The sequence below is a fragment of the Felis catus genome, chromosome E1, assembly GCF_018350175.1.
Source record: "Felis catus isolate Fca126 chromosome E1, F.catus_Fca126_mat1.0, whole genome shotgun sequence".
NCBI classification, from domain to species: Eukaryota; Metazoa; Chordata; class Mammalia; order Carnivora; family Felidae; genus Felis; species Felis catus.
The window spans coordinates 35,707,166-35,733,451 of NC_058381.1; the positions used below are offsets into that span (position 1 = coordinate 35,707,166).

Consider the following 26,286-nt stretch of genomic DNA (forward strand, 5'->3'; position numbering starts at 1 on the left):
ACATTCAATAACTATATACTGAATAGCTAATTAATCACACGACATAAAGGGAACAACTTAGGGATGCACGGACAGTGACCAGCAGTGCCGGAGTCCCTTTCCTTGCTGTGCGGCAAGTCGATCCCCTTACCCTCTTAGAGCATGTTGGCTAGCTCTTAAACACTGGTGTTTATATGACGAGGTCTAGTCTTACTTTTTCATTATTTGCACAAGGAAACAGATTTAGGCCTGAACCAATTAGCTTCTTTGAGCAAAGGCTGGTATGACATTCAGGGGAATTTACGCTCTGTGCATTCTGAGTTCAAATTATCTGAGAAGCCAGTGCCAAGACCCGGAAAAGATCCAAATAAATTAAATACTAGGGAAAACATACTGTGGGCCCACAAAGCAGCAGCTCACTCTGTTCTACCTTTTCTGAACCTGATGGCCACAATCAAAAGTTCACAAATTTGAGAAGTAGACTCTGTGGAGAAATGCCTGTGATCTCAAAGTCAGCACCTTCCAACTCTAGACAAAAACTTACGCCCAACATGTGCACTGAAGCTCACCTAAGGAGCATTAATAAGGTTTAAACCACTGTAAGAATCTGTCAGTCAGGAGTCAAGGTCATAAGAAAACAAAGACATACTCATTTATCTGAGAAGAAATACTTGTCTGGTTTGTATTGATTAAGCACACAAGACCTAAAACCACTGAAGTCACAAAAGGCCGGGGTCTCCTCTGTGCCCTTTTAGTTTCAAGCCATGCAACAAGAAATCTGTTTTTCTCACTTCCTTAACAGCTGTGGCCGCACAACCGGTGTTGTGCATTAGCTTACACTCATTGAATTTGAACTACGCGCCATACAATGAGTTGTCTGAAGGTAACTGGTCCTCTGTTTTGTTTTTTGCAGGAAAAAGGAGGAAATTTTTCACGGGGGGAAGCTCTCGATAAGCAGAATGGTGCATCCCACTTAATTTCCTTCCAATCAGATCTGTTATGGACGGACAACGGGCCAAGAAGCAAAAATATTCAAGTGGGCAACCCAGTGATACTCTGAGCACCACTGAAGAACCTAAGGAGCTAGGTCACAAGGGAACACAGAACATTTCTTCAGGAGCCTAAGTCCAGAGGGCGAGAAGCACAGAACACAGGCATCGTGAAGCTGGGCACACTCACCTAGAGAGTTACAGCCTGGAGTAGGACATTTCATATTGAAATTGTAGCTTTCGTGGAAGCGACGACGCTTGGGGCGATGAGAGAGATCGCTGCCTGAGTCCTTCAGGGACATGTCCTTGGCCATGCTCTCATCGTGAGACACATTAGGGCTGGAGATGTCGATGTCAGACTCAGAAGAAGGTGCGTTTCCAGTTGGAGTTCGAGGTGGAGACTCATCATGATCGGCTGTATTTTTAGTTTCTAAAGCAAAAGTAATTGGTAGAGCTCATGAATGAAGTTCATTTGAGGTTTACTATTCAGAAGAGTTTATGGACTTTCCAGATCCTCTATCGTTTAACCAGTAACTTCTAACCACTTATCTGCTATAAATGAACATGAAGAGAAACTAACATCATTCCTTTGTGCAACTTTACATTCTGACTACAATTAAGTTTGGAATTTCCCCAATACATTTCACTTATCTGTGTTCCTCACAAACCCCCAACCATGGATAATCAAAACTAGATGGAGGCAAATTTTTCTTTAAAATTACCATCCAGGGGCGCCTGGCTGGCTGTCGGTTGAGTGTCCAAATGTTGACTTTGGCTCATGTCATGATCCCAGGGTCATGGGATCAAGCCCCGCTTCAGGCTCCTCACTGGGCATGGAGGCTGCCTGGGATTCTTTCTCTCCCTCTCCGTCTGGCCCTCCCACGCTGGACAGCACACGCACGCATGCACTCTCATTCTCTCTCCCCCTCTCTCAAAAAGCAAAAATAAAAATGCAATGAAATAAATAAAATAAAATAACCCATTCCACTCCTAGGAGACACACAGGATGGAAGAGAAATGGATGACAGGCTTGGTGTGTGAGCGTGAATGAACTTGGCTCTCGAGATAGCTTGTGAGTAATCTAAAAATGTAGATTATAAATCACGGGTTGTAAACCAAATGCCTATAGGAGCTGGGCAAGGCCAAACAGAGACCCAACTGTCCATCTCAAGGAGACAACTACTATTCCGCTCTAGTCAATACTGTGAGTGAATGGGTTACCTCATTCATGTTCCCGGAGATTTGCATTTTTTAAAGGAAACTAGTAACTCAGGTTTTTATATGAAATCTCTGTATTTTCAAATGCTGGCAACAAACTTTTAAAAGTGTAAACACAGTGGGGCACCTGGCTGGCTCAGTCGATTAAGTGTCTGACTCTTGATTTCAGCTCAGGTCACGATCTCGCAGTTCGTGGGTTCAAGCCCTACATCAGGTTCCACACACTGACAGCGTGAAGCGTGCTTAAGAGCCTCTCTCTCTCTCTCTCTCTCTCTCTCTCTCTGCCCCTCCCCTGCTTGTGCTCTCTTTCTCTCAAAGCAAACTTTGAAAAAATAAAAAATAAAAATGGGAACCCTGTGCAAGCAAACCATCTGAGCGTGTTGGCAGACTAGACGCTCCCCAGTCTATAAGCCATGCGCTAAGGCCTCTGATTTGGGCTGGTGAATCACGATCACCACAGCTCGCCATCCCCCATTACCGAAGGTCACCTCTCCCCGGAATTTCCGAGATAAATGGACAGAGAAGCATGAACGTAAGAAAATCTGGTTTAGGCCTTCCTCATCTGTGGGTAAGAGGGCCACAGTCCCTTTTGCCTGTTATAGGTCCAACCCAATATACTCCAGAGACTGTAAACTTCAAGAGTACTCTAGAGCAAAACGGTCCTCAGCAAGACATTCAAGAAAGGAATCCGGCAAACAGCATTTACCTAGCTGAATTTCGTCAGTACCAGGCATCTACCTGCAGTGGCCCCAAGCCTTCCTTAAGAGGAAACTGACCAGATCTTCTCTGTAACTGACCAATTCATACTATACTCACTCACCTCTATCTGAAAAGTCAACCACCTGCTCAGTTTCTGAGCCAGACGAACGAGTCTGCCGAAGGGGGTACTTTTTTGGAGTCACTGGGGTAGGCTGCTGCTGACTACGGGTCACTCTTCTGGTAGAATAAGCAGGCTCCTCAGTGCCAAAAGATTGCAAATTTCGAACCGGGCTGGAATCTGATCCCCAATTTTAAAAGATAATAAAATAATTAAAGAGAAAAGAAGGAAATTTGTTTTATTTCTCATCCATATGACTTATTACCACCTGTGCCCTCCTCTTCGTATTTCACAAAATCCAACAAATCATTAAAATGTCTATTTTATTAAATAAAATGGAAGCTAAAGAGACTAGGTCAGGCATAGAAATCCAATATAGTACAGAATTAATAGTTTTAGGTTCTGGAATCAAAACTGACTCCCATTCAATTCCCCTGCACCGTACCAACTAGCTATACCATCTTGGGCAAATTCATCTCTCCAGGCCTGTTTCCCTGAATTATTAAAAAAAAATTAAAAAATTAAAAAAAGTAAATTATTTGTACATTCCTCACCTTTGTTGTGAGAAGTAAGTAAGATAATTCATAACAACGTTTAACGTAATCCCTGGTACCTAGATCTATAGCTTTCTAAGTATTAGCTGCAACGTCTCTTTCTTTCCTTATTCCAACCCACCAGCAAACAGGTACTCTACTTCTAAAGGTAGAACAATACACGTATTTCCTTTCTTCAGACATCTCTTGTGTTCCTCCTGATTACCCTGTCTGATACTCTGAAGCAAAGTCATAATGGATTCATGAAGGGTAAGGCAAGAACACAGCTTTTGAAATTCTTTTGGATAACAAAACTATTCTGAATCACCCAGCAGCCTTTTCACATCTCTAATTTGATGACACTGAAAAAAGAATTAGAAAAAGATTCAAAGCTGAAACTAAAGCGTGTTTTAAACAACAAAAGATCCTAAGATGATATGTGCATCTTATTCTGCAAAGAAGAAAATTGAAATTCTCAAACTTTTGGGTTAAAAAAAAAAAAAAAAGCACACAGCTAGGTTATCAGTTTACACGCCTCCAGGGGACTCAGCCAATTCATAATAGGGTCTATATCTTGCTTTAGAGAGAGCCACCTTACACAGACTACATTGTGAAATGATGCCCCTAGGCGTTGTCCAACTCCATAGTTATGAAGTAGAACAACTAAGAAGTGACCCAGGACCCAGTTATTTCCTAGCTGTTTGGAATATTTTCAACTTTCAGGTGGCCAGGGCACAGCCGATTACGCTTTGTGAGAATATTACTCCCTTTCCTTTCCATATACTGTTCTCTCTACCGAAAATGATGTTTCCCCACCTTTCAGTTTGTAAATTCCTAGCAGATCCTTTAAGATTTCCATCTTGGAGACCGGCCCCAGCTCTGAACTTCCCTAATATGCCATACAAACATCTCAGAGCTCTTAACCACAATGCATTACTGCAATCAGCTGACATACTATATTTCACACTGAACTGTGAGCTCCTTACGGGCAGGAACTATGATTTTTCTATCATGGCATTCCAATACATAGCATAGTATCTGAATTACAGTAGTTTTTTTTATCGGTATTCCCAATATGCTAAAAAAATTAAAACTTACAAATTGAGAATCTTACAAAACTTACAAACTTACAAAAAGACAACAGCTATACTTTGGCTGAAATGTTAAAAACAAAAATAAAGTTAGGAACAGTTGTTGAGAATGTTCTCATTTTCTCCCTTGAAAAACTGATGTTTTTCTCTCATTTTGTAACGTGCTCCTAAAGCAGTAACTAGACCTGCACTATTTAAGTGCTTGAAGCATATTACAAAATTTTCCCCCTTAATCTCTCATCAGCTACTGATCATTAGCTTTTTGTATTAACTGAAACTTTCTTTCCTCCCCAGGGAATGAATCCCAGAGCAGAACCAGGAGGGATGAGGGGTACCTTCTAAATCAAAGCCCAGATGGCTAATCGCACTAGAGAACCTTCAAACTGCCTTCCAACACGGAGGTCCTCTATTCTTTACTACCAAAGCCAACTTCTGGGTATTTACAACCGTAAAGTAGTTGGATGCAACTACTTATGTCTATGAATCATGTCTGACCACGTTACAGAATTACATCTAAGTTATGGAAGTATTTAGAAGTATTGAACCTCCTCCAAAAACAAGCTCAAGAGACTATTTCAAATGCCTAAGTCTAAGCCATTCCAACAGAAAGTAAAAATGTGGTCTTCCCATTTTGCTCATGGAAAAACTATTATTGTAAACAAAAGTTAAATGTACTTAAGACATATACGCGCCACACAGTCGTTGTATCAGATATAGTTCTTTTGGGTCTACAAACTGGACAACCCCCAACAGAACCATTTTTAAGAACCTGATACTTCTGCAGGCATTGACCCTGTATTTTACCAGATTTTGTCATCTACACCAAGCCAAAGGACCAGTTTCCACATTCACACAAGAATATGATGACCGGCGAGGTGGCTAGGAGGCCCGGTCAGGAAGAATGAATTCTTATACCTTGGGAACTCTGGCTCAGCCGGGCTGAGGAGCGGGTGACTCGGGCAGATCGCCGGGACGTGCCGTCACTCTCTGAACTGTCTGTGTGCTCGAGATCTGTAGAAAAATCGGAATCTTCGGTTCCATCTGAACTACTGCCTGCATTCCTCTGTAACACCATAGATCCAGACATTAGCACAGAAGCATTTACTCTGTGGGTTTGTCTTAACACTGGAAATAAAATGAATTATGATACCGAAAACACTAAGAAAGGATTCCACCACCAAATTCCCTTTATTTAAGGCATTAAATGGAACAACCTGCAAGTAATGCACCTTGGTTAAATAACAAAGAGAATTAATTCTTACTTTATTGTCACTAATTCTGAAACAAGTACATTTAGAGGTCAGTACCACAAACTGGAAATAAAAGTACCTAATTCGAAATGGTCTGGCTGACGTAACTACGTACTTCGAGACCACGGTGGGGAGAAAAACGTCAGCGCTGGACCCCTTTTAACTTTGGAGTAGCTTTTGTTCAAAGTCTCCACGAACAGCCATCACATTTTTTTTTAAACCATACACTAATTCAAAATACCAGGGTCCACAACTCTGATGCCAAGAGAACTTAAAGGAAAAGACTAAAGTTCTTCTTTCTTACGTTATCTATCTATGAAGTTTCTCCACGTGAATGCTGAAAGTGCTTTAAAAAAAAAAAAAAAGCGGCTTGCATGTGAAGACTTGTAAATATCTAAGAACAGAGATTTTATCCTCTTTTCAATAATCATTTGTCAATTTTTAGCCTCCTGAAGATGATTAGCCATAAAGATAACTTTTATCAGTTGAGCATTACCGCTACACCCTTTACTAAGCCAGGAAGGAGAGAGCATTTGCTTAGAAAATACAAAGCCTCAAACCACAAGTCCTCTATTTTTTATCCAAAACCCTTTGTTTGGGGCCAGTTGTGCTTGAAATTCCTAACTTTTTGGCTTTTTGGAAAGGGAATACTTTGCATATATCCCTCAAGTAACACTCCACAATCAAACACACTAACATTTCTACAGCAGAATATAGAAACAATCGCCCCAAATCAGACACACAAAACCTGTAAGTAGCCTCAGCATAGTTCAGGACAGGTTTTGCCACCAAATAAGTTACTAAAAACACTTACATTTTCAAAAGCTCTTTGTATTTGGGAACTGCAGAAAAGGGACTGTGGACCTATTCCAAGGCACCAACACTATTCCTGCATTTGGTTAGCCTTCGTATAAATAAATACCACCTACCAATGTAGGCCATTTTAGGAGAAAATAAAAGGTTCAGATGTTTTATTTGAAAACCTCTGTGAAAAAACAGATTTCTGCAGAAATAAGCAAGAACACCATGCAGCTTTCCAAACATTTCAAGGGTAAACTGCCCAGAAATGAGCAGAGACTTCAGAGTCATAAGATGAAGGGGGAGTCTACAGGTCATCTAGTCCAGTTATCCAGTTATTTGAGTCCCTGACCATCCCTTCCTGGTTTGACCCTGGAATTCAGCTCTTCTCTCTGGCTTTCACCAACCTCCTTCCCATCTTACTCCAGAGCAGACTTAATCGCTCTCTTACTTCCCTCCCATAATACTTTGTATATACCTCCACGCAGAGAATTTACTAGCTCCTTCTACACTTATTTATATGTCCGTTTTCCCCATCAGACTGTGATCTCCTTAAGCCAGGGATCATGTCTGATTAATTTGTGAATCCCCAGCAACTAGCACAGTAGCAAGCAGTCAATAAACATTTGTTGAATTAGATTTGTTCTGTAGTCCAGGCTCTGCTATTGCCTAGTGGGAGTGGCTTAGGGCACTCCATTAGGCCTCTGTTTGTTCAGCTGCAAAGAAAAGGGATGGGGGTGTCCCTAGGTGACCTTATAAATCCTATCTAATTGTGGAAAGTTTTTGACTTTACGAACTGCATTTTCTGGCCGCTGTCCAAATGAGCAGCTAAGGAAAAAAATACGTCTTAGATGCAAAAGGGCCTGAGCGGGATCCCTAGGGAGTGGGCGCTGGTTCTCTACCATCCAGTCTTCTGCTTTGTTGTGCCCCCCGCCTGGAGAGGAAGGATGCTCCAAAACCCCGCCCATGCACCTATCAGCATCCCCGGCCGGAAGGGCGGGGATTCGTGCCCCCCAATCGCGCTACTGCTACGCCGCGCCCCCACGGGACAGACTGCCAAGTCTAGCCAATCAAGAGAGGAGGGATCGTTCTCTACAGCCAGTCGGAGAGCTGTAGGGCCAGGCCCCGACACCGCCCCCGCACGCGGGGAGGTGACCGTTGGACCCAAATGGGCGGTGTCACCAGCCAATCAATATGCTTTCAGGCGTTTCAGCGACCAATTACCGAGAAGAACGCCTCCGAGCCAGGCAAGCAGAGGGCGGGAATAGTTGCAAGCATAGGCCGAGGCCAGGATCGGGCCCACATTTTTCTGTCGGGTATGGACAGAAGAGAGGGCTGCTGAGCTAGATTGGGGGAAGCGGGAAGTTGGCACCCAACCACCGTGAGGCGTGGCCAACTGCGTCACGTTGCTCAGTCGACTGTCCTTAGACACCCGCCATCCCTCTGTCCTGTTCCTCTCACCTTCCTTCGCGGCATTGCCGGCGGCTGCGGCCCGACAGTTCCGATTCGGGCAGCGGCGGCAGCAGCAGCAGGAACGGTGGCTCCGGCGGGCTCCGTGGCGGCCTCTGTAGCAGTCCCAATCCTGCGGACGATCCCAAGTGCCTCCTGCTTCACAGCGTCTAGACCCTTCTGCGCAGGCGCCGCGGGCTGAGGCGCTTTTTCCTTCACTTCCGGCTGGGGCTCGCGTCACCTGACGTTACGGGCCAGAGAGGGTGCTGGGAGGTTCGCTCCTTCTGGTGAGGCTAGTGAGCGCCATTTTAGAATTGGGCAGAAAGTAGCGCGGTGGTAGAAACCCGGGCCAGCCATGTTTAGTCAGGGGATTGGCACCTTTTGTGGACGTTGGCAGCCATTCTTGTTTGGGGCTGAAGCCTGACAATTGAAGTTAACGGTTCTCATCTTTACCTTGGGCAAAATTTCCCTTCCCGTTCGTTTTAATTTCTGAAGTAGAGGAAGGAAACCCCCAGAATCCATCAGGTGGCTGAGGTTTAACCCCTTGGTTGCCTGGTTGACCAAAGGACGTTTCTGTTTATCCTTTAAACTCAACGTTGGGAAGGGATATTTTGCCCCAGAAATTGCATCTTAAAAGCCATCCTGTGTCTCAAAGTGGTGGGAATGGGGGCTTGTAAAAGGAACTGAAGGGTAGCGTCCATCATCAGGAAGTTTGTTGTCTGGTAGAGGAGACATTGTCCTTGCCCGTAGCGAACAGCAAGTAAGTTAGTTTAGTCGTTCAGGTCGCGGAAAGAGGCAGAACCATTCTCCAGAGGCTGTAGCTCCAGAGAATTCCCACATTCGCTCTGTGGTGAGCGCCCATCTCCTTCCCCCATTCTGTGTGGGTTTCAGAGCCCTGGGTGGCTCGCGGGGGTGGGGGCGGGTGCTGATGCGGTAGCGAGAGTCGGAGAAGCAGTGATCCCCACTTAGCCCAAGTTAACTCTGGAAATCTAGATGCTTGAGCCAGGAGTTGGGGGAGGGAAGAAGAGAGGAAGGAATATTTTTAGTAAAGCTGGAGCTTAACAAAAAAAAGGCATGAATATTTAAATAATAATAATAATAATAATAATAATAATAAGGCCTGTCTTGAGAGGAAGGAAGAGTTGGTCAAGGATGCAAGGCTAGGAGGAGAGCAATTTTAAAAGGCTGGCAAATGGAGAGCAGGCTTTGAGGATGTAATCTCTCTGGAGGAAATGCTCTGAGAGGACCAAAGGTTGGCGAAGAGCGACCGGGTGGAATCCAGGCATACTCAGTCATTAAGTTAGACTCCTGGACCCCAGTTTCACCTGAGGCCAAGTAAGATGGAGTTTTCCCCCTGGAGCAGAGCTAAAGAACAAAGCAGCCGAAGGTAAACATCTGACTGCTGTGCTAAACAGAGAACTAGGAAGAGTTCAAGTTCCAGACCCTTAGCCAGCACTCTCCTGGGGGGGCATTCTGGGCTGGTGGCAATACAGGCAGCTTTCAGTATTTAGTATCTAGCTTCTAGGGTTTAGTATAAATACCTCTGAATAACCTGCTTTAGGTTGAATTGGACATAAGAACTTGTTGGAGCTCTTAATGCTAAAAGCACATCTCAGTTTTGTGTGTCATCCTTAATAGTGCCCACACGGTCCTCTATGCACAGGAAATGCTTGCTAGTCAATCAAATCATGTTTACCCTTTCACAGTCTCTGAATGGATAGCCCTCAAAGATGGTGAAATATCCCTCCCTGGAAATTAGCACTTTAGAAGATCTTATCCTGACGTAACCACTCGTCATACGAACACCAGCATTACGAATGTTCAACGTTAATCTCTTACACTGGATTCTCCAACACTGCGGCTGACACGAAAGAATGTACAGTTTCATTTAGACATGGTTCTTCTCCTTGGAAAATGTGCACCCTGGAAAAAAAGATGAAAAAAACTAACATCAATAGGATAGAAAGATGGTCCTAAGGAAAATGTATCCTTAAAGCGGAATGGGGGGGCGCCTGGGTGGCTCAGTCGGTTAAGCGTCCGACTTCGGCTCAGGTCATGATCTCGCGGTCCGTGAGTTCGAGCCCCGTGTCGGGCTCCGTGCTGACAGCTCAGAGCCTGGAGCCTGCTTCGGATTCTGTGTCTTCCCCTCTCTGTCCCTCCCCCGCTCATGCTCTGTGTGTGTGTCTGTCTCTCAAAAACAAATAAACATTAAAAAATTTACTTTCTTCAGAAAGTCTTTCCTGATGTATTCATTCTAAGGTAGTAAGGCACCGTGATATGATATTTTGCACTGCTATATTTATACTTTTCCTTATACAACTTGGTAGATGTCCTGTTCCTCCTTCTCCTTTCCAAACAGATAATAGGAACATAACTCCTATTTATTTCGTTCATCAGTTCTCCTAGCGTCCGGTACAGGGCTCTGATGTCAGATCTGGCTTTGAATTTCAGCCCTGCCACTTTCTCTCTGCAGTGCTCTCGGACAAGTTTTCGAATTTGTGCCTCGGTTTTCTTATCTGTGAAATGGAGATGCCAATAGCTGCCCCCACAAGGCTGTTGTAAGGCTCAAAAGAGGTGATTGTGGTAAAGCGCTTAGCAAAGGTCCTGACCAGAGTAAGTGCTCAATAAGTGGCCGTTGTTACTGATATTTATAATTCCAGTCACCCTAGTCATGGCTAGCATCCTAATGTTTGTGAATGTGCACATGGTCTAATGATTGCTTATGTCTGTTCAACCTCACTTCAGCTCAAGGAACACAGAATGGGGGGCGGGGGGCACCTGGGTGGCTCAGTCAGTTGAGCATCCGACTTCGGCCCAGGTCATGATCTTGTGGTTTGAGTTCGAGCCCCGCGTCGGGCTCTGTGCTGACAGCTCGGAGCCCGGAGCCTGCTTCGGAATCTGTGACTCTCTCTCTCTCTCTCTCTGCCCCTCCCCTGCTGATGCTCTGTCTCTCAAAGACTAAATAAATGTAGGGGCGCCTGGGTGGCTCAGTTGGTTGGGCGACCGACTTCAGCTCAGGTCACGATCTCACAGTTCGTGAGTTTGAGCCCTGCATCGGGCTCTGTGCTGACAGCTCAGAGCCTGGAGCCTACTTTAGATTCTGTGTCTCCCCTCTCTCTGCCCCTCCCCTGCTCATGCTCTGTGTATCTCTGCCTCTCAATAATAAATAAACATTTAAAAATTTTTTTAAAAACCTAAATAAATGTAAAAAAACTAAAAAAAAAAAAAAAAAGATTCTCTGTCTCTCACATCTGGGTTGGGGGGCCTGGGTGGCTCAGTTGGTTAAACATCAGACTCTATGATAACTTACCCTGAATTGAAGAGGAACAGAGCAAGGTCAGAAGTGGGGGTAGTCTTTGGTGTATGTTCTTGTGCATTTCTTGTCTGTATCTTGTCTCAGTCACATTTGTAAGCTCTTTAAAAGATTCCTCAACTTCCTTGGGGCACCTGGGTGGCTCAGTCGGTTGAGCATCTGACTTCGGCTCAGGTCAAGATCTCGCATTCGTGGGTTCGAGCCCCCCATCGGGCTCTGTACTGACAGCTCGGAGCCTGGAGCCTGCTTGGGATTCTGTGCCTCTCTCTCTCTCTCTCTCTCTCTCTCTCTCTCTGACCCTCCCCTGCTTGTGCTCTGTCTCTCTCTGTCTCTCAAAAAGTAAAATAAAATGTTAAAAAAAAAATCCCTCAACTTCCTTTAAAATGCTCCCTTGTCAGTAAAAATGATAGGTACCATATTTCAGATGCAAAGTGTGGTTGGTGGTTGTCTCCTTCCAAGGCCTGGGAGCTCCTGGAGGTTGGGAGCCTTGCCTGGCTGGCTACACCGTCTCCAGCTTCTCCCTTGCTGCCTGACATCTTAAAGGGCCCAGTAAATGCAGTGGCCACTGCCAAGTGTTGGCTCAGTCAGGAACCAGCCACCCTCTCTCCTCTTAAACCTGCTTTTTGACCAGTGATGGGTCTCGGAAGGGTTAGAAACAGCAGTTTCCTCTGCGTGCAGAAAGCTGACCTGCAAGGTGGAGACGCATGCCTTGGCCATTTTAGCGGCCAGGGTAGCCAGGCCAGTCTCGTAACTTCTAAGTAGAGGTATTGGCTTAGTCTCTATCCCTTTGGGAGAAGCTCAGAGGCTGCTGATGTGACCATAATTCATATTAAAATATTTTTGTGTACAGCCGCCTTAAAAATGGAGTCAGCGCAGCCACGAATGGTCATGTCTTTCTTACTCTTCTTGGAGGTGGCCTGGAACTTCTCTTACCTTCTTGGCCACTTGGGAATTTGGTTCTTGTATCCCCCTTAGCCACCACCCCTCCCCCACCCCACCCTGGGGGAAGGTATTGGACAGATCCCAGCGGGCTCAGGCATAGCTCCCCGCCTCTGCAGCTGGGGTTAAAAATAACCACCAAAACTAAACAGTCAAATCACCACATTTTGAAAATGGCTTTAAAAAAAAAAAAAAAATCACCCTAATCTTGATCCCATAGTACTTCTGTCACCCTTGCCCTTCCTCACCCGCCTTCCTCTCCTTATCTACCTCCCTTCCCCGATCCAATCTCCCTCGGGAAGTCCATCTGCCCACAAAGCCTGCCTGTGATAAAGACATCCTTTTCCACATTTGACAAGGCCAAAGCCCTCCAAGGCTGTAGTTATAGTCACAGGGTGTTGCTATGGCAGCGGAGGCCTCAGGGCAACATATGTTCCTGGGTGGTAATTGGGTTTGCTCTAACAGACTGTCTCTCCCTGGGTTCTCCATGCCCAAATTCACTTATCAAGAAGACCAGGGAATTATGGATAGGACTTCTTCTTCTTTTTTTTTTTTTTTTTTTTTTGAGTAAGCTCCGCCCACCTTGAGGGCTTGACCTCACAACCTGGAGATCAGGAGTCACATGCTCTACGGCCGGAGCCAGCCCGGCGCCCCGCCTTCATTTTTTTTATTCGAGCGAAACCAAGTTCCTGTTTATGCCCCAGGATGGAACATACCCAGCGATCCTGGGTTGAGACTTTTTGGACTGCAGGCATTTTCGCGTACCCATTCCACCAATATTTACTGAGCATCTGGTAAGTGCTAGGCTTGGACTGGGAGCTGAGCGCACACTGTGGATAAACGGACATGGTCCTTCCCCTCCCAGAGCAGACAATGCAGGACAAGTGTGTATAGAGGGGGCTGGGAGAGTATGACTTTCGAGAATAAGACATCTTAGCCTCACTGCTGCCACCAAGCTACTTTTATTTACTTACTTTTCTTTTGGCAGGGTGCGGTTCAGTTTCTCTCCACAGGCCTACACTTTATTACTGTGCACATTTTTGTTTCATAGACGCACTCAGCGTTTACATGAAATTTCACATTTTCTTACATATTCTCAACATTCGCCATGTGTCTCTATGGTCTTCATAACTGAAATTATAATTGCTGTGTGATGTCGCTTTGGTACTGTGACATCAAGTGCTCATTCTGGGGCGCCTGGGGGGCTTGGTTGAGCGTCCGATTCTTGATTTCGGCTCAGGTCGTGGTCCCAGGGTTGTGGGATCGAGCCCCATGTTGGGCTCTGAGCTGAGTGTGGAGCCTGCTTGAGATTTTTCTCTCTCCTTCTGCCCCTCCCTACTGCGCGCACGCTCCCTCTCACTCTCTCTACCTCAAATTAAAAAATAAAAAATGTGCTCTTTCCTCTATTCGAGATTATTGAGGGTCAGATAACGCTGTAGCAAGTGTTTGCATGCCTCCATAGGTCTGTCCTGTTACTATGCCTATCCTTTATATATTGCTTTATTTCTTTCCCCAAACACTTGCCCAAATTTAAAGTGTCACCGTCATTGTGCAAGGGTGCCAATTTTAAGACATTGTTCCCAGAAGTGATTAAGTGTTACCATTTAATAAGATCTTGCAATTTTTTTTTAAGATCTTGTTATTTCGTCAGAATGAAAACTGTGCCTCCAATGTGCTTTTTAAAATTTATTTTTAAAATTTTTTTAAATGTTTATTTATTTAATGTGGTTTTTTTTGTTTTTTTTTTGTTTTTTGAGACAGAGAGAGACAGAGCCTGAGCAGGGGAGGGGATAGAGAGAGGGGGAGACACAGAATCCAAAGCAGGATCCAGGCTCTGAGGTGTCAGCACAGAGCCCGACGTGGGGCTCGAACTCACGGAGCATGAGATCATGACCTGAGCTAAAGTCGGACGCTCAACCAACTGAGCCACCCAGGCACCCCTAAATGTCTATTTATTTTTAAATGTTTATTTTTGAGAGAGAGAGAGAGAGAGAATAAGTGGGGGAGGAGTGGGGGGGGTGCCCAGAAACTGAAGCAGGCTCCAGGCTTTGAGCTGTCAGCACAGAGCCCCATGCGGGTCTTGAACTCATTAACTGTGAGATCATGACCTGAGCTGAAGTCAGACACTTAACTGACTGAGCCACCTGGGCACCCCTATTTAGTTTTTTTGTTTGTTTGTTTTTTGTTTTTTTGAGAGAGAGAGCATGCGCACCTGCACTAGCATGGGAGGGGACAGAGAGGGGGAGAGAGGGAGAATCTTAAGCAGGCTCCACGTTCAGCGTGAAGCCTGACACAGGGCTCAATCCCACAACCCTGAGCGGAAATCAAGAGTCAGACTGGCTGAGCCACCCCGGCACCCCTCCAATGTCCTTTTGATTTTTATTTCTGGTTAGGATATACTTCAGTCTTCCATGTGTCCCTTTACTAGTTCTGTTTCCTCTTCCATGAAATCCCACTCATTACTCATTTCCCTACTGAGGCCTTGATGATTTTCTTTTCTTTCTTTTTTGAATGTTTATTTTATTTACTTTTGAGACAGGGAGAGAGGCAGTGAGCGAGAGCACAAGGCGGGGAGGGGCAGAGAGAGGGAGAGAGAGAATCCCAAGCAGGCTCCACACTGTCAGAGCAGAGCCCAGGGCAGGGCTCGGTCCCACAAACCACGAGATCACGACCTGAGCCGAAATCAAGAGTCGGGCGCTTAACCGACTGAGCCACCCAGGCGCCCCTTGATGACTTTCTTTTTAAGTCCGAACGAGGTATAGACAGGTAGACAGACAGATGCCTCGTGCGAGCCACATCCAGTTACAGAGTCAGTTGTGTCAAGAACGCAGACCGTTCGCTTCATAATCCTTGGTCCAGTACTTTCTCCTGCTCTGTTCTGGCTTCCCAGTTACCTCTAGGGGCCAACTCTTAGTCAAGTATGCGTGCTGTTGAGAGAGAATGACACGGTGAACAGAGTATGCAGGTGACAGGAGTTAAAGCAGTGAGGAGGCAGACTCTGTTTTATCTCAGCAAGAGTCAAGGAGCCACATTAAAACTACAGTCCCTCTTAGCCAACTACAGGAACCTTGAAGACGGTTCTGTAGACGACATTTTCCCAGCGACTTAGGAGAAACTGAGTCCCAGGGAAAAACATTTCCCAAACCAGTCAAACTTCAGGAGGATGAAAACTGACCCTGAATTTTGCCATGCGTAAACTGTGGGTCGTTTTATTTTGTTGGGAGATGCTTTCCCAGGAATGGGGGCTCGGAATGGGTCCCTCTGAGTCATTTACACATGCTTACCCAGCCTCCCTTGTGACTCACTGTACCCAAATGTGAATCAGCTGGCCAGAGCGAGGGATGGAAACCGCAACTAGAAAGAACATTTCTGTATTTAAGGCAAACCAGCACGTACGTGGTCCAACGTGTCTTGCTCTAACCAATATCAGAGGCTTAGGATGATTTGTCTTACTAGACTAGAAATTGCTTGAGGATGAGTGGGCATCTGGTCATTTGCTTACCTGCCTAGCTTTGCCAGTAGATGTCACTACACCAAACCACATTCTCCAAATAAAGGACAAGAAGGAAGGAAGGAGAGGCCTTCAGAAAGGCTAAGTCCAATCACCATGACCCTCTTCTCCCATGACTTCAGGAGGAAAACTTCCCGTGGCAAACTATCAAGGATGTGTAAATATACACGGTGCCAGACGGTACAGATGCCTGAACTCAGCAGGTCAAGACCCCAGGTTCTAGGCAGTCAGAGTTCTTATCCAGGGGCCTTCCCCAGATCAGGTGGGGAGAACAGCTGTACAGGAAGGGTGGCAGGGCGAGCAGGCCATTTAAATGGGGGTATGTATACCTGATAGAGTTATCTAGGAACAAGAGCCATAGTCTTGGGGCTGTTCCAAGCGTCACCGTGGAGCTGATAGCTCAGGCAAAGCACTCCACCCACCCTCCACCCCTGCTCCTCTGTCCACAGGAGCAGGGGCCATCCCTGGCCTGAGGGCCGCCAGGCTGGGGCTGGCTTATCAGTCCTGGGCCTCCCCAGTGCCAGGCAAACATAGCCATACCATGCCAGGACACCGGGAATGTTCTTAGGAGTTCAGACGATCGTTACTGTTCTCCTTCAAGATAAGTAGAAGCAGCATTAGTAAGCTGGGGAAAAGAGCCACTCTTCCAGAGATTTCTGCCTCATGTGCTGCTCTAGGATAACGACTGGCATCCTTACCTAGCCCGTAGTGTCCTGCATGGTCTTTCTTCCGTTTATCCCACACAACCTCATTCTCTGTGCCGTATGTAGCCTCACTGGCCTGCCTGCAGTTCCACTGGAGCACGCTGGTCCCTTCGACCTCAGGACCTTTGCACTTTACTCGCAATGTTCTCCCTCATCCCCTTCTACCTACCTCCATACTCCTTCAGATCTCGGGTCAAATGTCGTTTCCTCAGGGAACCCTTTCCAGACTGGATTTCCAGGCTCCCATTTCGACATTCTGAGGCACCCTGTACATTTCTTCGCGGCCCTCGAGTCTCAAGTTTGTAATGGTGTGTTTATTTCGGTGCCTTTTGGATTCTTTATCTTCTATCCCCATAACACACACCCCAGACTTAAGGCTCCGTGAGGGGAGTGTCCGTTTCACCTACCATTGCAACCTCAGTTCCCAGCGCAGTACCTACCGTGGTGCTTAGTGGGCACTCCGTGACTCCTGGATGTTTGAAAGAATGGCAAACAGGCCAATGAAGGAAGTCAGAAAACGTAGTGCTGCTCGCGCGCACACATTCACATAGCATTTGTCTACAAAGGACAGTGCCTGATTCCGGTCACTCGGCTCCCAAGGGAGACCTGTCAGAGTCCAGAGAGAGTCATGCAAATTAGCAACGGAAAAGTGGAGACAAACTTTAAGTATGAAACAAACTTTAAAAGACCGGAAAGACGGAGGCTGAGGGGCTGAGCCAGGCGTACAAAAACAAAGAGGGGTCAGATGCCGGTTTGATTACCAAATCCCCAAAGGTCAGCACAGAGGAAAATCTCTTGAAAACTAGACTGTGGACTCCCCCAGAGAAATGAACCGTGTGCGTTGTTCATCTCTAGATCCCTAGCACCTAGTGGGATGCCTGGCACATAGTAGGAGCTCAAGAAACGCCTGTTGAGCTGTTTTGTTGTTAGAGCTTAAAGGCGGGTAGTCTTGGGTCAGGGGATAAGGTAGTAAGCAGTCATTCACTTGGGAAACCCCAAAGGCCGAGTGAAAGAATGAAAGAAAGAAAGAGAAGGATGAATAGGGCCAAGAAGGGTTCCTTTACATGTATAGACAATAGCTATACAATAGACTGTTTCAGGGACATTAGGGCTATTCAAGGCCCATCCCTTGACCTTTTGAGATCATACTTATGAAGGGTAATTTACCAGGCGCTCTGACAAAATGCATCTTCTTTCCACCAGCAAGGGCCAAACTCTAAACTATATAAAGCACAGGCCTCACCCTACCTCACGTTGTTATCTCCTTCAGTGCCCTCCAGACTCTTGGGCACATGCCTTGTGGGTCCCCTGGGCATATTCTACTCTGGTGTTTCACCAGAGAAGGGAAAATCCCAGAAGGTGGTGCCCTTCAGTCAGAAGTAAAAATGGCTGCATCTCTCAGGGCAACCAAAGCCTGGGCCTGGTATTCCTGAGCCCACAGCAGGGAGGCCATTAGCCCCCCGTCCCAAGAATCCCTGCGACCAGCATCTCTGGCATTTAGCCTTCCATCCCTGGCACTTAACCCCCTGGCCCCTGAAGCAGGGACATTTCAAATAGTTTTTCTTGGAGCCGTGGAGGGTTCAAAAGAATTCTTATGCATTAAAAAAAATAAATCCTCCCAAAACAGCCATTGAGCTTCTCCACCTCACTTATTTCTTCCCTCGCCCAGCAGTGGGAGGCTTACAGGAAAGGCTAGAGTTGGATGTATGTCCATTAGACTCATTCCAGCCAGTTGCACGCGTCTCATCCCAGATGGTACCCGAGTCTTAGGGCCCAGGAGGGGTATCTTGAAACCGAAGGCACATGTATCAGGTAAATACCTTTGACTCTTGTCAATGGTGTGCTGACGCGTCACGGTGGCAGCTAGTCCCGGGGGCTTCCCCGCTCTGCACCCCACCCCCTGCCCACCTTCCAGCAGCCCATAAATCACTGAGTATTAAATACTGTCCGGAGGACCCTTTCTACCCCACCTCTCTCGGGGGCTCCCTGCCAGGCAGAAGTTTACAGCAAACTAAGCAGGGAGAAAAGAAAATGGGCAACAGGCAATGGTGCTCATCATTTATCAGCCAAACACACGCTTCCCCGCCGAGCTGTCGGACAGGCCGGGCAAGCGGTGTAGCCGGTGTGTTGGGGCCGTGGAGAGCACAATCCAGCAAGGGTGCAATTTATTTTGTTCCCCCACCCCAGAGATGGGGAGACAGAGTCCCAGGGGCGAGTCCCTTTCGTTTTTGATTACGGTGGTTTCAGAATTCAAGCACACTTTTTTGGTCCTGGATCAATTCTTTTTTTTTTTTTTTCTTTCTTTTACTTTATTTATTTTGAAGAGAGAGAGAGACAGGGACAGAGCACGGGAGTGGGGAAGGGGCAGAGAGAGAAGGAGGGAGAGAGAATCCCAAGCAGGCTCTGCACTGTCAGCATGGAGCCCAACGTGGGGCTCAAACTCACGCACAGTGAGATCATGACCTGAGCCGAAACCAAGAGTCCACTCTTAACCCTCAGAGCCGCGCGGGCATCCGGGGCCTGGATCAATGACCAGGACCTCCTTCCCACCCTCCTCTGGTGAGGCTTCCACAGGGCCTCCTCTTGTCGCCTCTCTTTTGACCCCACAAAGAGCTTTCTCACTTTACCTGCCACACTACAGAAATTTCTTAAGAGTCTTGGCTCTGGAGCTCTGGAGGCCTTGATCAGAGAGCAATGCTGCCCTTCTACCCCCTTTCATTTTCTCCCATTTCTCCAAATGGAAACCCCCCAGCTTCCCCATCTCTCTCCCCTCCTCCGAGCTGGGAAGCTCGGAGGAAGCAAATGGATTTGATCCTAGGCTAGTCCGCTGAAGGAAAGACACGCTCTTGGCAAGGAGAAGTTCCAAAAAATGTTCGACTCCCACACCGGGAACAGCTGGAACCTGCCAGATTCACCTCCATCATTTCTGAGCACAGCTTCCTGTGATATAAACAAAGGCAGAATTTGAAAGAGTTTAAGGCTGGGGAAGTGACAGGGAGGCAGGGTAGTAGGTGGTCTGATGGGTGGCATGGCTGGTCCGGCCTGTTTTCCTAACTCTGACCTTCAGCCTCTGGGGAAGGGATGGACCTATAGGTCTGTATCCCTCTGACCCCCACCCTCCCAGCGCCCAGTAGCAGGTTATACACACAGTCCTTAAAAGCAGGTGGGCCTGTCACTTTTATCTATATAACTTTCAACCCATTTCCTAACCTCTCGGAGCCTCAGTTTTCCTTCCTGTGAAATGGGGGTAATTATACCTACTGTATAGGGTATAATAATGCCGAGAATTAAATGAGATTACGTGTACAGATTACCTAGCCTATAGTAAGCACCCAGTAGGTGGATGTTTTCTTCTATGCTGTGTAGCAGGGTCACATGGCCTTTAGCATCCTGATTATATGCCTTCCTTCCGGGGGTCCTGACGTTACTGTCTCCACAGGTGGTACAGGCTTCTTGGGCATTTTGAGGAATGCAGGCCCACCACTGGTTCAGGGATCCCAGGATTTTCAATCTGTCCTCGGAAGAATTCAGAGTTGAGTGCACAGGGGCCGAGAAATCGGCAGGGTTGGGTTCTAAACCCTGGCTTGACAGTCTAGGCCAACACCCAGGAGATCAAAGAATTGGAAAGAGCTTCTGGGTGGGACTTCCAAGGAAGGTGCCAACTTGTGCGATATTATCAGAGTGGCATGGAAGAAGCAAGGCCAAGCTGCTTCCTACCCCAGCAGAATACAGGATACTTTGTAGACTACCAGGCCTTTGCCCAAGTTGATTGGAAGCAGGGGTCACAAAGGCCACTGGTGGAATGTACTGGAACATTCCAGGCCCTTCCGCTGCACAACAACACAAATCCTCGAGGCTTGGAGCCATCAGGGGCTTCCAGAATTGGGCACAAGTTCCTCACCCTCCATGATGCACAGCAGGAGAAACCATCTACTCTGAACAGAGGGCGATTCTAAGTGCCATGAGTCACTAAATGGAAGGAGTGTCCATCCAGCCCGTTGGAACTTTTTCATTAGATAGACTCAGCTGCCAAAGCCATTTTGTTGAGCCAGAGCCATCTTGTGGAATACATGTGTTGGGTACAGGATATCCACAGGAAAAACCAGGAATAGATACCTAATTCAGTCAGGGCTTGAAGAATTGGACGGGATATAACCGGACTTCACTCTCTGAGTCAGACGCGGGTTTACCATAAAGCTAATGAAACTTTAAGAGTCAGAGCCCCTCATTTGTACAGAACCTTCTAGGGCCTTGTGCCTGGTTCTCTAATGGCTTTACTCTGTAACTTAAAGAGGAACGCCCCAATGACAAGCAGTAAGGCCTCACAAAACCTGGAGGCTTCACTCCTTTCGGTCTACAGGACGTTGAGCCCCAACTTTCAAGAGTGATCAGAAACACTCAAGAGGGATCATTTGGAGAAATAATCCATCGCTTAAACAGCCAAGGCTGTCTCACCACTGCTGGCTGCAGTGGCTCACAGTAGTTGCCGGCAAGAAATACCAGAGCAAACGTTTCCCTTTGCTCAGAACTGGGGAGAAGGAAATCAGACTATAGACCGACTTTCCAATCACTCCTTCCTTCCATTATATTTAGCATATCTTTCACTTGGATTTCATGACACTTGATGCCTGATTTGGAGCATGGTGTGAGGGGCACGGAGAGGGATTGGATGTGCAATCAGACGGAGAATGTTTAGGGTTTTGTAGCTTATTTGCCCTGGGGTGATTATATTTTTGAGGCCAACTTGAAGAAGGTACATGGGAAGAGAAGAGGGAAATCTAAAGGGGGCTAAGGGGCGCCTGGCTGGCTCAGTCAGTACAGCACGTGATGCTTGATCTCGGGGTTGTGAGTTCGAGCCCCATGTTAGGTATAGCAATTACTTTAAAAAAAAACAAAAATCTTTAAAAAAAATAAAGAGAGCTGAGACTCCACAGTCTCCTGGGCGTGTACGTAACCCAACCTGTCTTCTCCAAAGGCTTTGATCTCTGAGGAGGTCCGGGTGTGAGGGAAGCAACCTGTTGCCACCAAGGTGCTGCTCTAGAAACCAAACGGTACCCAAAGGCGCCCATGGTCACGTGACACAGCAGCACACGGCAGAAGTAGAGTTCATTTGAATTCATTTTTTTAAATGTTTATTTATTTTCGAGCGAGTGCAAGTTGGGGAGGGGCAGAGGACAGAGGATCCCAAGCGGCCTCTGCGCTGACAACAGACAGCCTGATGTGGGGCTCAAACTCATGAACTGGGAGACCGTGGCCTGGGCCAAAGCTGGGCGCCCCACTAACTGAGCCATCCAGGTGCCTCTGGATGAATCAATTCATTGCATTTTTTGAGAGGCACGACCTGCATGCCGGTCACAGTGCTGGTGAGGCCATAAGAGTGATGAGTGAGACGCACCTGTTCTCTTTAGGAAACTTCTCTATTTTAGAAAGGAGGACATTTGTAAAAAATGAAAAATGCCAGCCTGGGTGTTCCATAGGCCAAAGAGCCAAATCTTATGTCTCTCATAGTGACCTTCTAGGGAGATCGTGGGGGTAGCGCTGGTTCCCGAGACATTCCCTTAAAAGATTAGCAGGGTTTGGGGCACCTGGGTGGCTCAGGCAGGTAAGTGGCCAACTTCAGCCCAGGTCATGATCTCACAGCTCATGAGTTCGAGCCCCACGTCACGCTCTGTGCTGACAGCTCAGAGCCCGGAGCCTGCTTGGGATTCTATGTCTCCCTCTCTCTCTGCCCTTTCCCCCCTCACGCTCTGTCTCTCTCTCTCTCTCTCTCTCTCTCAAATATGAATAAACATTAAAAAAATTTTTTTAAAAAGGTTTAGCAGAGTTGGCACATATCAGAGATCCCTCACTCTTAAACATATCTAACTCCTTTCTTTGGAGACAGCTTGATTGAGGCATACATTACATACCATCAAATTCACTTATTATATATGTATCATCATGTGATTTTTAGCAAATTTATAGACTCATGCAACCGTCACCACATTCCAGTTTTAGATCATTTTATCACACCAAAAAGTTTTACCGTGTTCGTTTTCAGGCAACTCTTGCTCCCTTCCCAGTCCCAGGCAACCACTGATCTGCTTTCTGTCTCTATAAATTTGCCTTTTCCGGGCATTTCTTATAAATGGAATCCCATACTATGTAGTCTTTTGCATCTGGCTGCTTTGACTTAGCACGATGCGTTTGAGGTCCATGCATGCTGCGGCACATATCACTAGGTCGTTCATTTTTATTGCTGAATGGTATTCTATCTAAATTCCCTCAAAAGTCATTTATGTTTTCCGACAACACTAAACGGGATGCAGGAGCCCTGGTCTCCTACCCTGTGTCTGATTTTTTTTTTTTTTCAACGTTTATTTATTTTTGGGACAGAGAGAGACAGAGCATGAACGGGGGAGGGGCAGAGAGAGAGGGAGACACAGAATCGGAAACAGGCTCCAGGCTCTGAGCCATCAGCCCAGAGCCCGACGCGGGGCTCGAACCCACGGACCGCGAGATCGTGACCTGGCTGAAGTCGGACGCTTAACCGACTGCGCCACCCAGGCGCCCCCTGTGTCTGATTTTCTGAGTGGCCTCTGACCACTTGTCTTGGGCATCCGTTTCTCCATCCGTAAAATGAAAAAAAAAATCTACTCTGTATTTTCCATGGAGTGCCCCTAGGACCAGCATTCCGAAATGTCGATGTCTCTGAGCCCACATTTATTTACCCTCTCCCTGTTTGAAGACTTCCACCACAACCTATGTTGTTAAGGATAAGGAATCTTCATTCTTAAAAAGCCTGCCGTTTCGGAGGCAAATCCGATTCCCAGGTTGGGGAACGAAGAACGGAGGAGTCAATGTCATCCGGTCCGAAAGAAGGCGAGTGAGCAAGCGACAGAAGTAAGCCGGAAGACAGGAAGCGGTGGGCCGCAGCAAAGGATGAAATGTGTCAGACACGGTACCGAAGGTCAAAATCCAGGCCATCTAGTTACCTTGGGAGTAAGAGGGAAGGGAGAGAGAGAGAGAGAGGGAGGCCACCAGAGTGGGAGAGGCGTGGAGGGCTGGGACCCCCTCCCTGTTCTTGTTCCCATAACCTCATTCATTCCCTCAACCCTCCTTCCCAACCCCTTTCCGGCCCTCTGCTCCTTCAGTTCTGACCCCATTTCCTCAGGATCTCGTTCCCTGAGGAGCCGGGCCTGACATTTCAGACAGAGGCTGAGGAAAGGAGGTAGGTCGGAAAGAGACACTGTGTGTCTGCGTCATCTGATTTTCTGTTTTATTATTTTGGAACCCGAAGGCCAGAGACGGAAGCACTTAGACGGTTACCTGGAAATTCAGAGACAGTCCCCCAGATACCAAGGAACACGAAGAGCCGTCTGTTCTCTGAACAACTGCTACTTGAACTGCTTGAACCTGCTTGAACTGCTTGAACTACTTGAACCTGAACTGCTACAGGTTCGGGAGGGTGAAAACAGCAATCTGGAGTTCCCATTCGTGTTGGTTAACCGTGGCAAAAACGCTCAGGGTGAGGGTCAAGGTGTCCCGGAATTGGGGCTGGACAGCACCTTCAAAACTAGAACGCTTCTCTTGGCTCTGAGGACGCCAGCCTTCTCCTAATTCAGTAATCAGCAGGACAACACCTCCCTGCTGATCCTCCGATCGGCCAGAATTCCCCACAGCCTTTTGCCCACGGTACTCCCTCAGACTCCTGCAACTTTTAAGACTGCGGGCCCTAGGGGGACTGCTCGGAGAGTGGCTGTACCTCTGACTCAACTCCTGTAGGAAAAGTGACTCCAATTCTTTGAGTCCTCGTTTGCTTGTGACAACTGTGGACATCCCCAAAGTGGGTTGGGATCAAGGAACCGAGCATTTGCTGTTGGAGCCCTCTGAGGCACCTAAGTCTCCTATAGAGGAGAAACGATTTATTGATCCGCTTGGCGTAAGTAATCCTCCACTCTTGCTGTTTTTGAGTGCCTGCCTCTGACCGAAAGGCCCTGAGAGCAGGAGCCACATCATGTCTCAATCGGAATAGCGTCTAGCCCAGGACCATTTCGGCACACAGGCTTCAAGGCCTGCTGGGTTGTGAGTTCCAGGGTGGGGAGCGTGTCTCCGAATATCACGGTCATTCCTTAGTGCCAAGCTCTGTGTCTGGCACGGAGTCGTTGTCTGAATACATTTGTGATGAGTAAGTTAATGAATGACAATCACGTGGACAAGGACGATGGGGGGGGGGGACAGTCACAAAGGTTTGGTTTTGTTTTTGCAAGCTGGAAGACGCTCTGTAAGGCATCGGCAAGATATGCGTAGCATCACCCAGCCTCCCCAAAGCCATAGTTTCTCTCAGTGGAGGAAAGAGACAAGAGTTTGTCTTCAGTTGAGGTCTTTATCCTCACCATCAAGCCCGTGCCAGGAGAAGCTATCTGTGATAGAAAAGGGAATAAGAGACAGCTGCTTGGGTGTGATACCTGAGTAAGGAGCGGACGGGGATCTCCTATGCCTGCCTTCTCACTCCTTCAGCTGGGTCAGCTTGAATGTCGTCTGCCAACAACTTATCAAGAAGGACCATGACTCTCTGGCCTCAGAAGATCGAATTCCCCAGCTACACCATCTCCGCTGGCTCTTCTTCCACTGTCCGGGCCCTCATTTTCTGGGACCTCGGCTTTAGAACAAAAGTTAAACACCACGTCCTTGAGACTGCCCACGTTACCCTTCTCTCCAAGGGAAGAATGCATCTTCCAATACTGTGCCATTTTATCTTTAGAACAACGCTTCGAGGTTAATGGAGCAGAGGTGATGCTTGCGTAGAGAAAGGAAGCCACCTGCCCAAAGTATTTCAAGCTTCCTCATCCCAGGGCTTTAACCTCTAACACATCCTGTATGGCTCAACCAATAAAAATCACTCATCATCTCCTAAAACTGTCTGAGAATTTACTTGTTGAGGGGTCCAGCAATGGGATATGTTGTCAGGCGAGAACAGATTTCAAGAGACCAACTGGCCATCCTTTGGTTCTTACCATCCTTTGGCTGTTAGATCAGCCAGTGGTCTAGAAGTTGAGTTGGTTGGGAAAGTACTTGAATTTGGAGTCAAACGACCTGTGATGTAAGTCCCAGGTCCGCCATTGACTGAGTGAATGATCTTGAACAAGTCATCTAATACCCGTGACTTGGACAGTTACCTGGAAACTCAGAGTTAGTCCCCCAGGTACCAAGGAATATCAAGAGCGCTCTATTCTCTGAACAACTGCTACTGAGAATCAAGTTCAGGTTCGTCCCTGTAAAATAGGGACAAAATGTCTGCATTTTTTTTCCCGCTTTACAGGGGTGTGGTGAAAATTAAATGAGATGATGTATGTGAAAGCTATAAAGTAGCAGGAAAATGTTGATTTGAACATCTCACCCAAATTTGCATCTTTGGAGACTCTTTGTGTAAAAGATAAGTAGTAATCCATCTGTGTTCATGAGAAAGTTTTACAAGAATAGTTCAACTGCAGAGTCAGGCTGCCTGAGTAACCCTGGGCATGCTATTTCTTTCTGAAACTTCACCGAATCAGAGATGATACCCATCTCACAGGGGTGATAACAAGTATTAAACGAGAGAACGGACACACAGTACTTAACATGTACCTGACATAGAGAAGGAAACTCAGTGAATGTTAGCTGCTACCATTACTGATTTTGTTAATGGAGATGTGGGACAAGGCGGTTCCATAAGA

The 26,286-nt window shown here is 46.9% G+C and overlaps 1 protein-coding gene and 1 long non-coding RNA gene across 5 annotated transcripts in view; one reads left to right on the plus strand and one right to left on the minus strand.

Moving 5' to 3' along the window:
* Positions 1-8,330, minus strand: part of KAT7 (lysine acetyltransferase 7) — a 32,282-nt gene extending 23,952 nt beyond the window's left edge. For 2 of the 3 annotated variants that reach the window (XM_003996706.6, XM_003996705.6), the window contains exons 1-4: positions 8,137-8,327; positions 5,543-5,690; positions 3,007-3,183; positions 1,159-1,398 (exon numbers count right to left, since the gene is read on the minus strand). In XM_003996706.6, the coding sequence (XP_003996755.1) occupies positions 1,159-1,398; positions 3,007-3,183; positions 5,543-5,690; positions 8,137-8,151 (580 nt within the window). In that variant the 5' untranslated portion in view covers positions 8,152-8,327. Of the gene's footprint in view, positions 1-1,158; positions 1,399-3,006; positions 3,184-5,542; positions 5,691-8,136 lie in introns of all 3 variants that reach the window. The other variant, XM_019817717.3, reaches the window with a different exon arrangement.
* Positions 8,331-12,975: 4,645 nt separating this feature from the next.
* On the plus strand, positions 12,976-25,489 carry LOC102900012. Of its 2 annotated transcripts, none has more exons than XR_002149143.3 (3): positions 12,976-13,170; positions 23,246-23,540; positions 23,871-25,489. It is a non-coding gene; the product is annotated as an uncharacterized LOC102900012 (long non-coding RNA). The 2 variants fall into 2 exon arrangements; XR_441870.4 differs by having other exon boundaries at positions 12,984-13,170; positions 23,319-23,540.
* Positions 25,490-26,286: the final 797 nt, after the last annotated feature.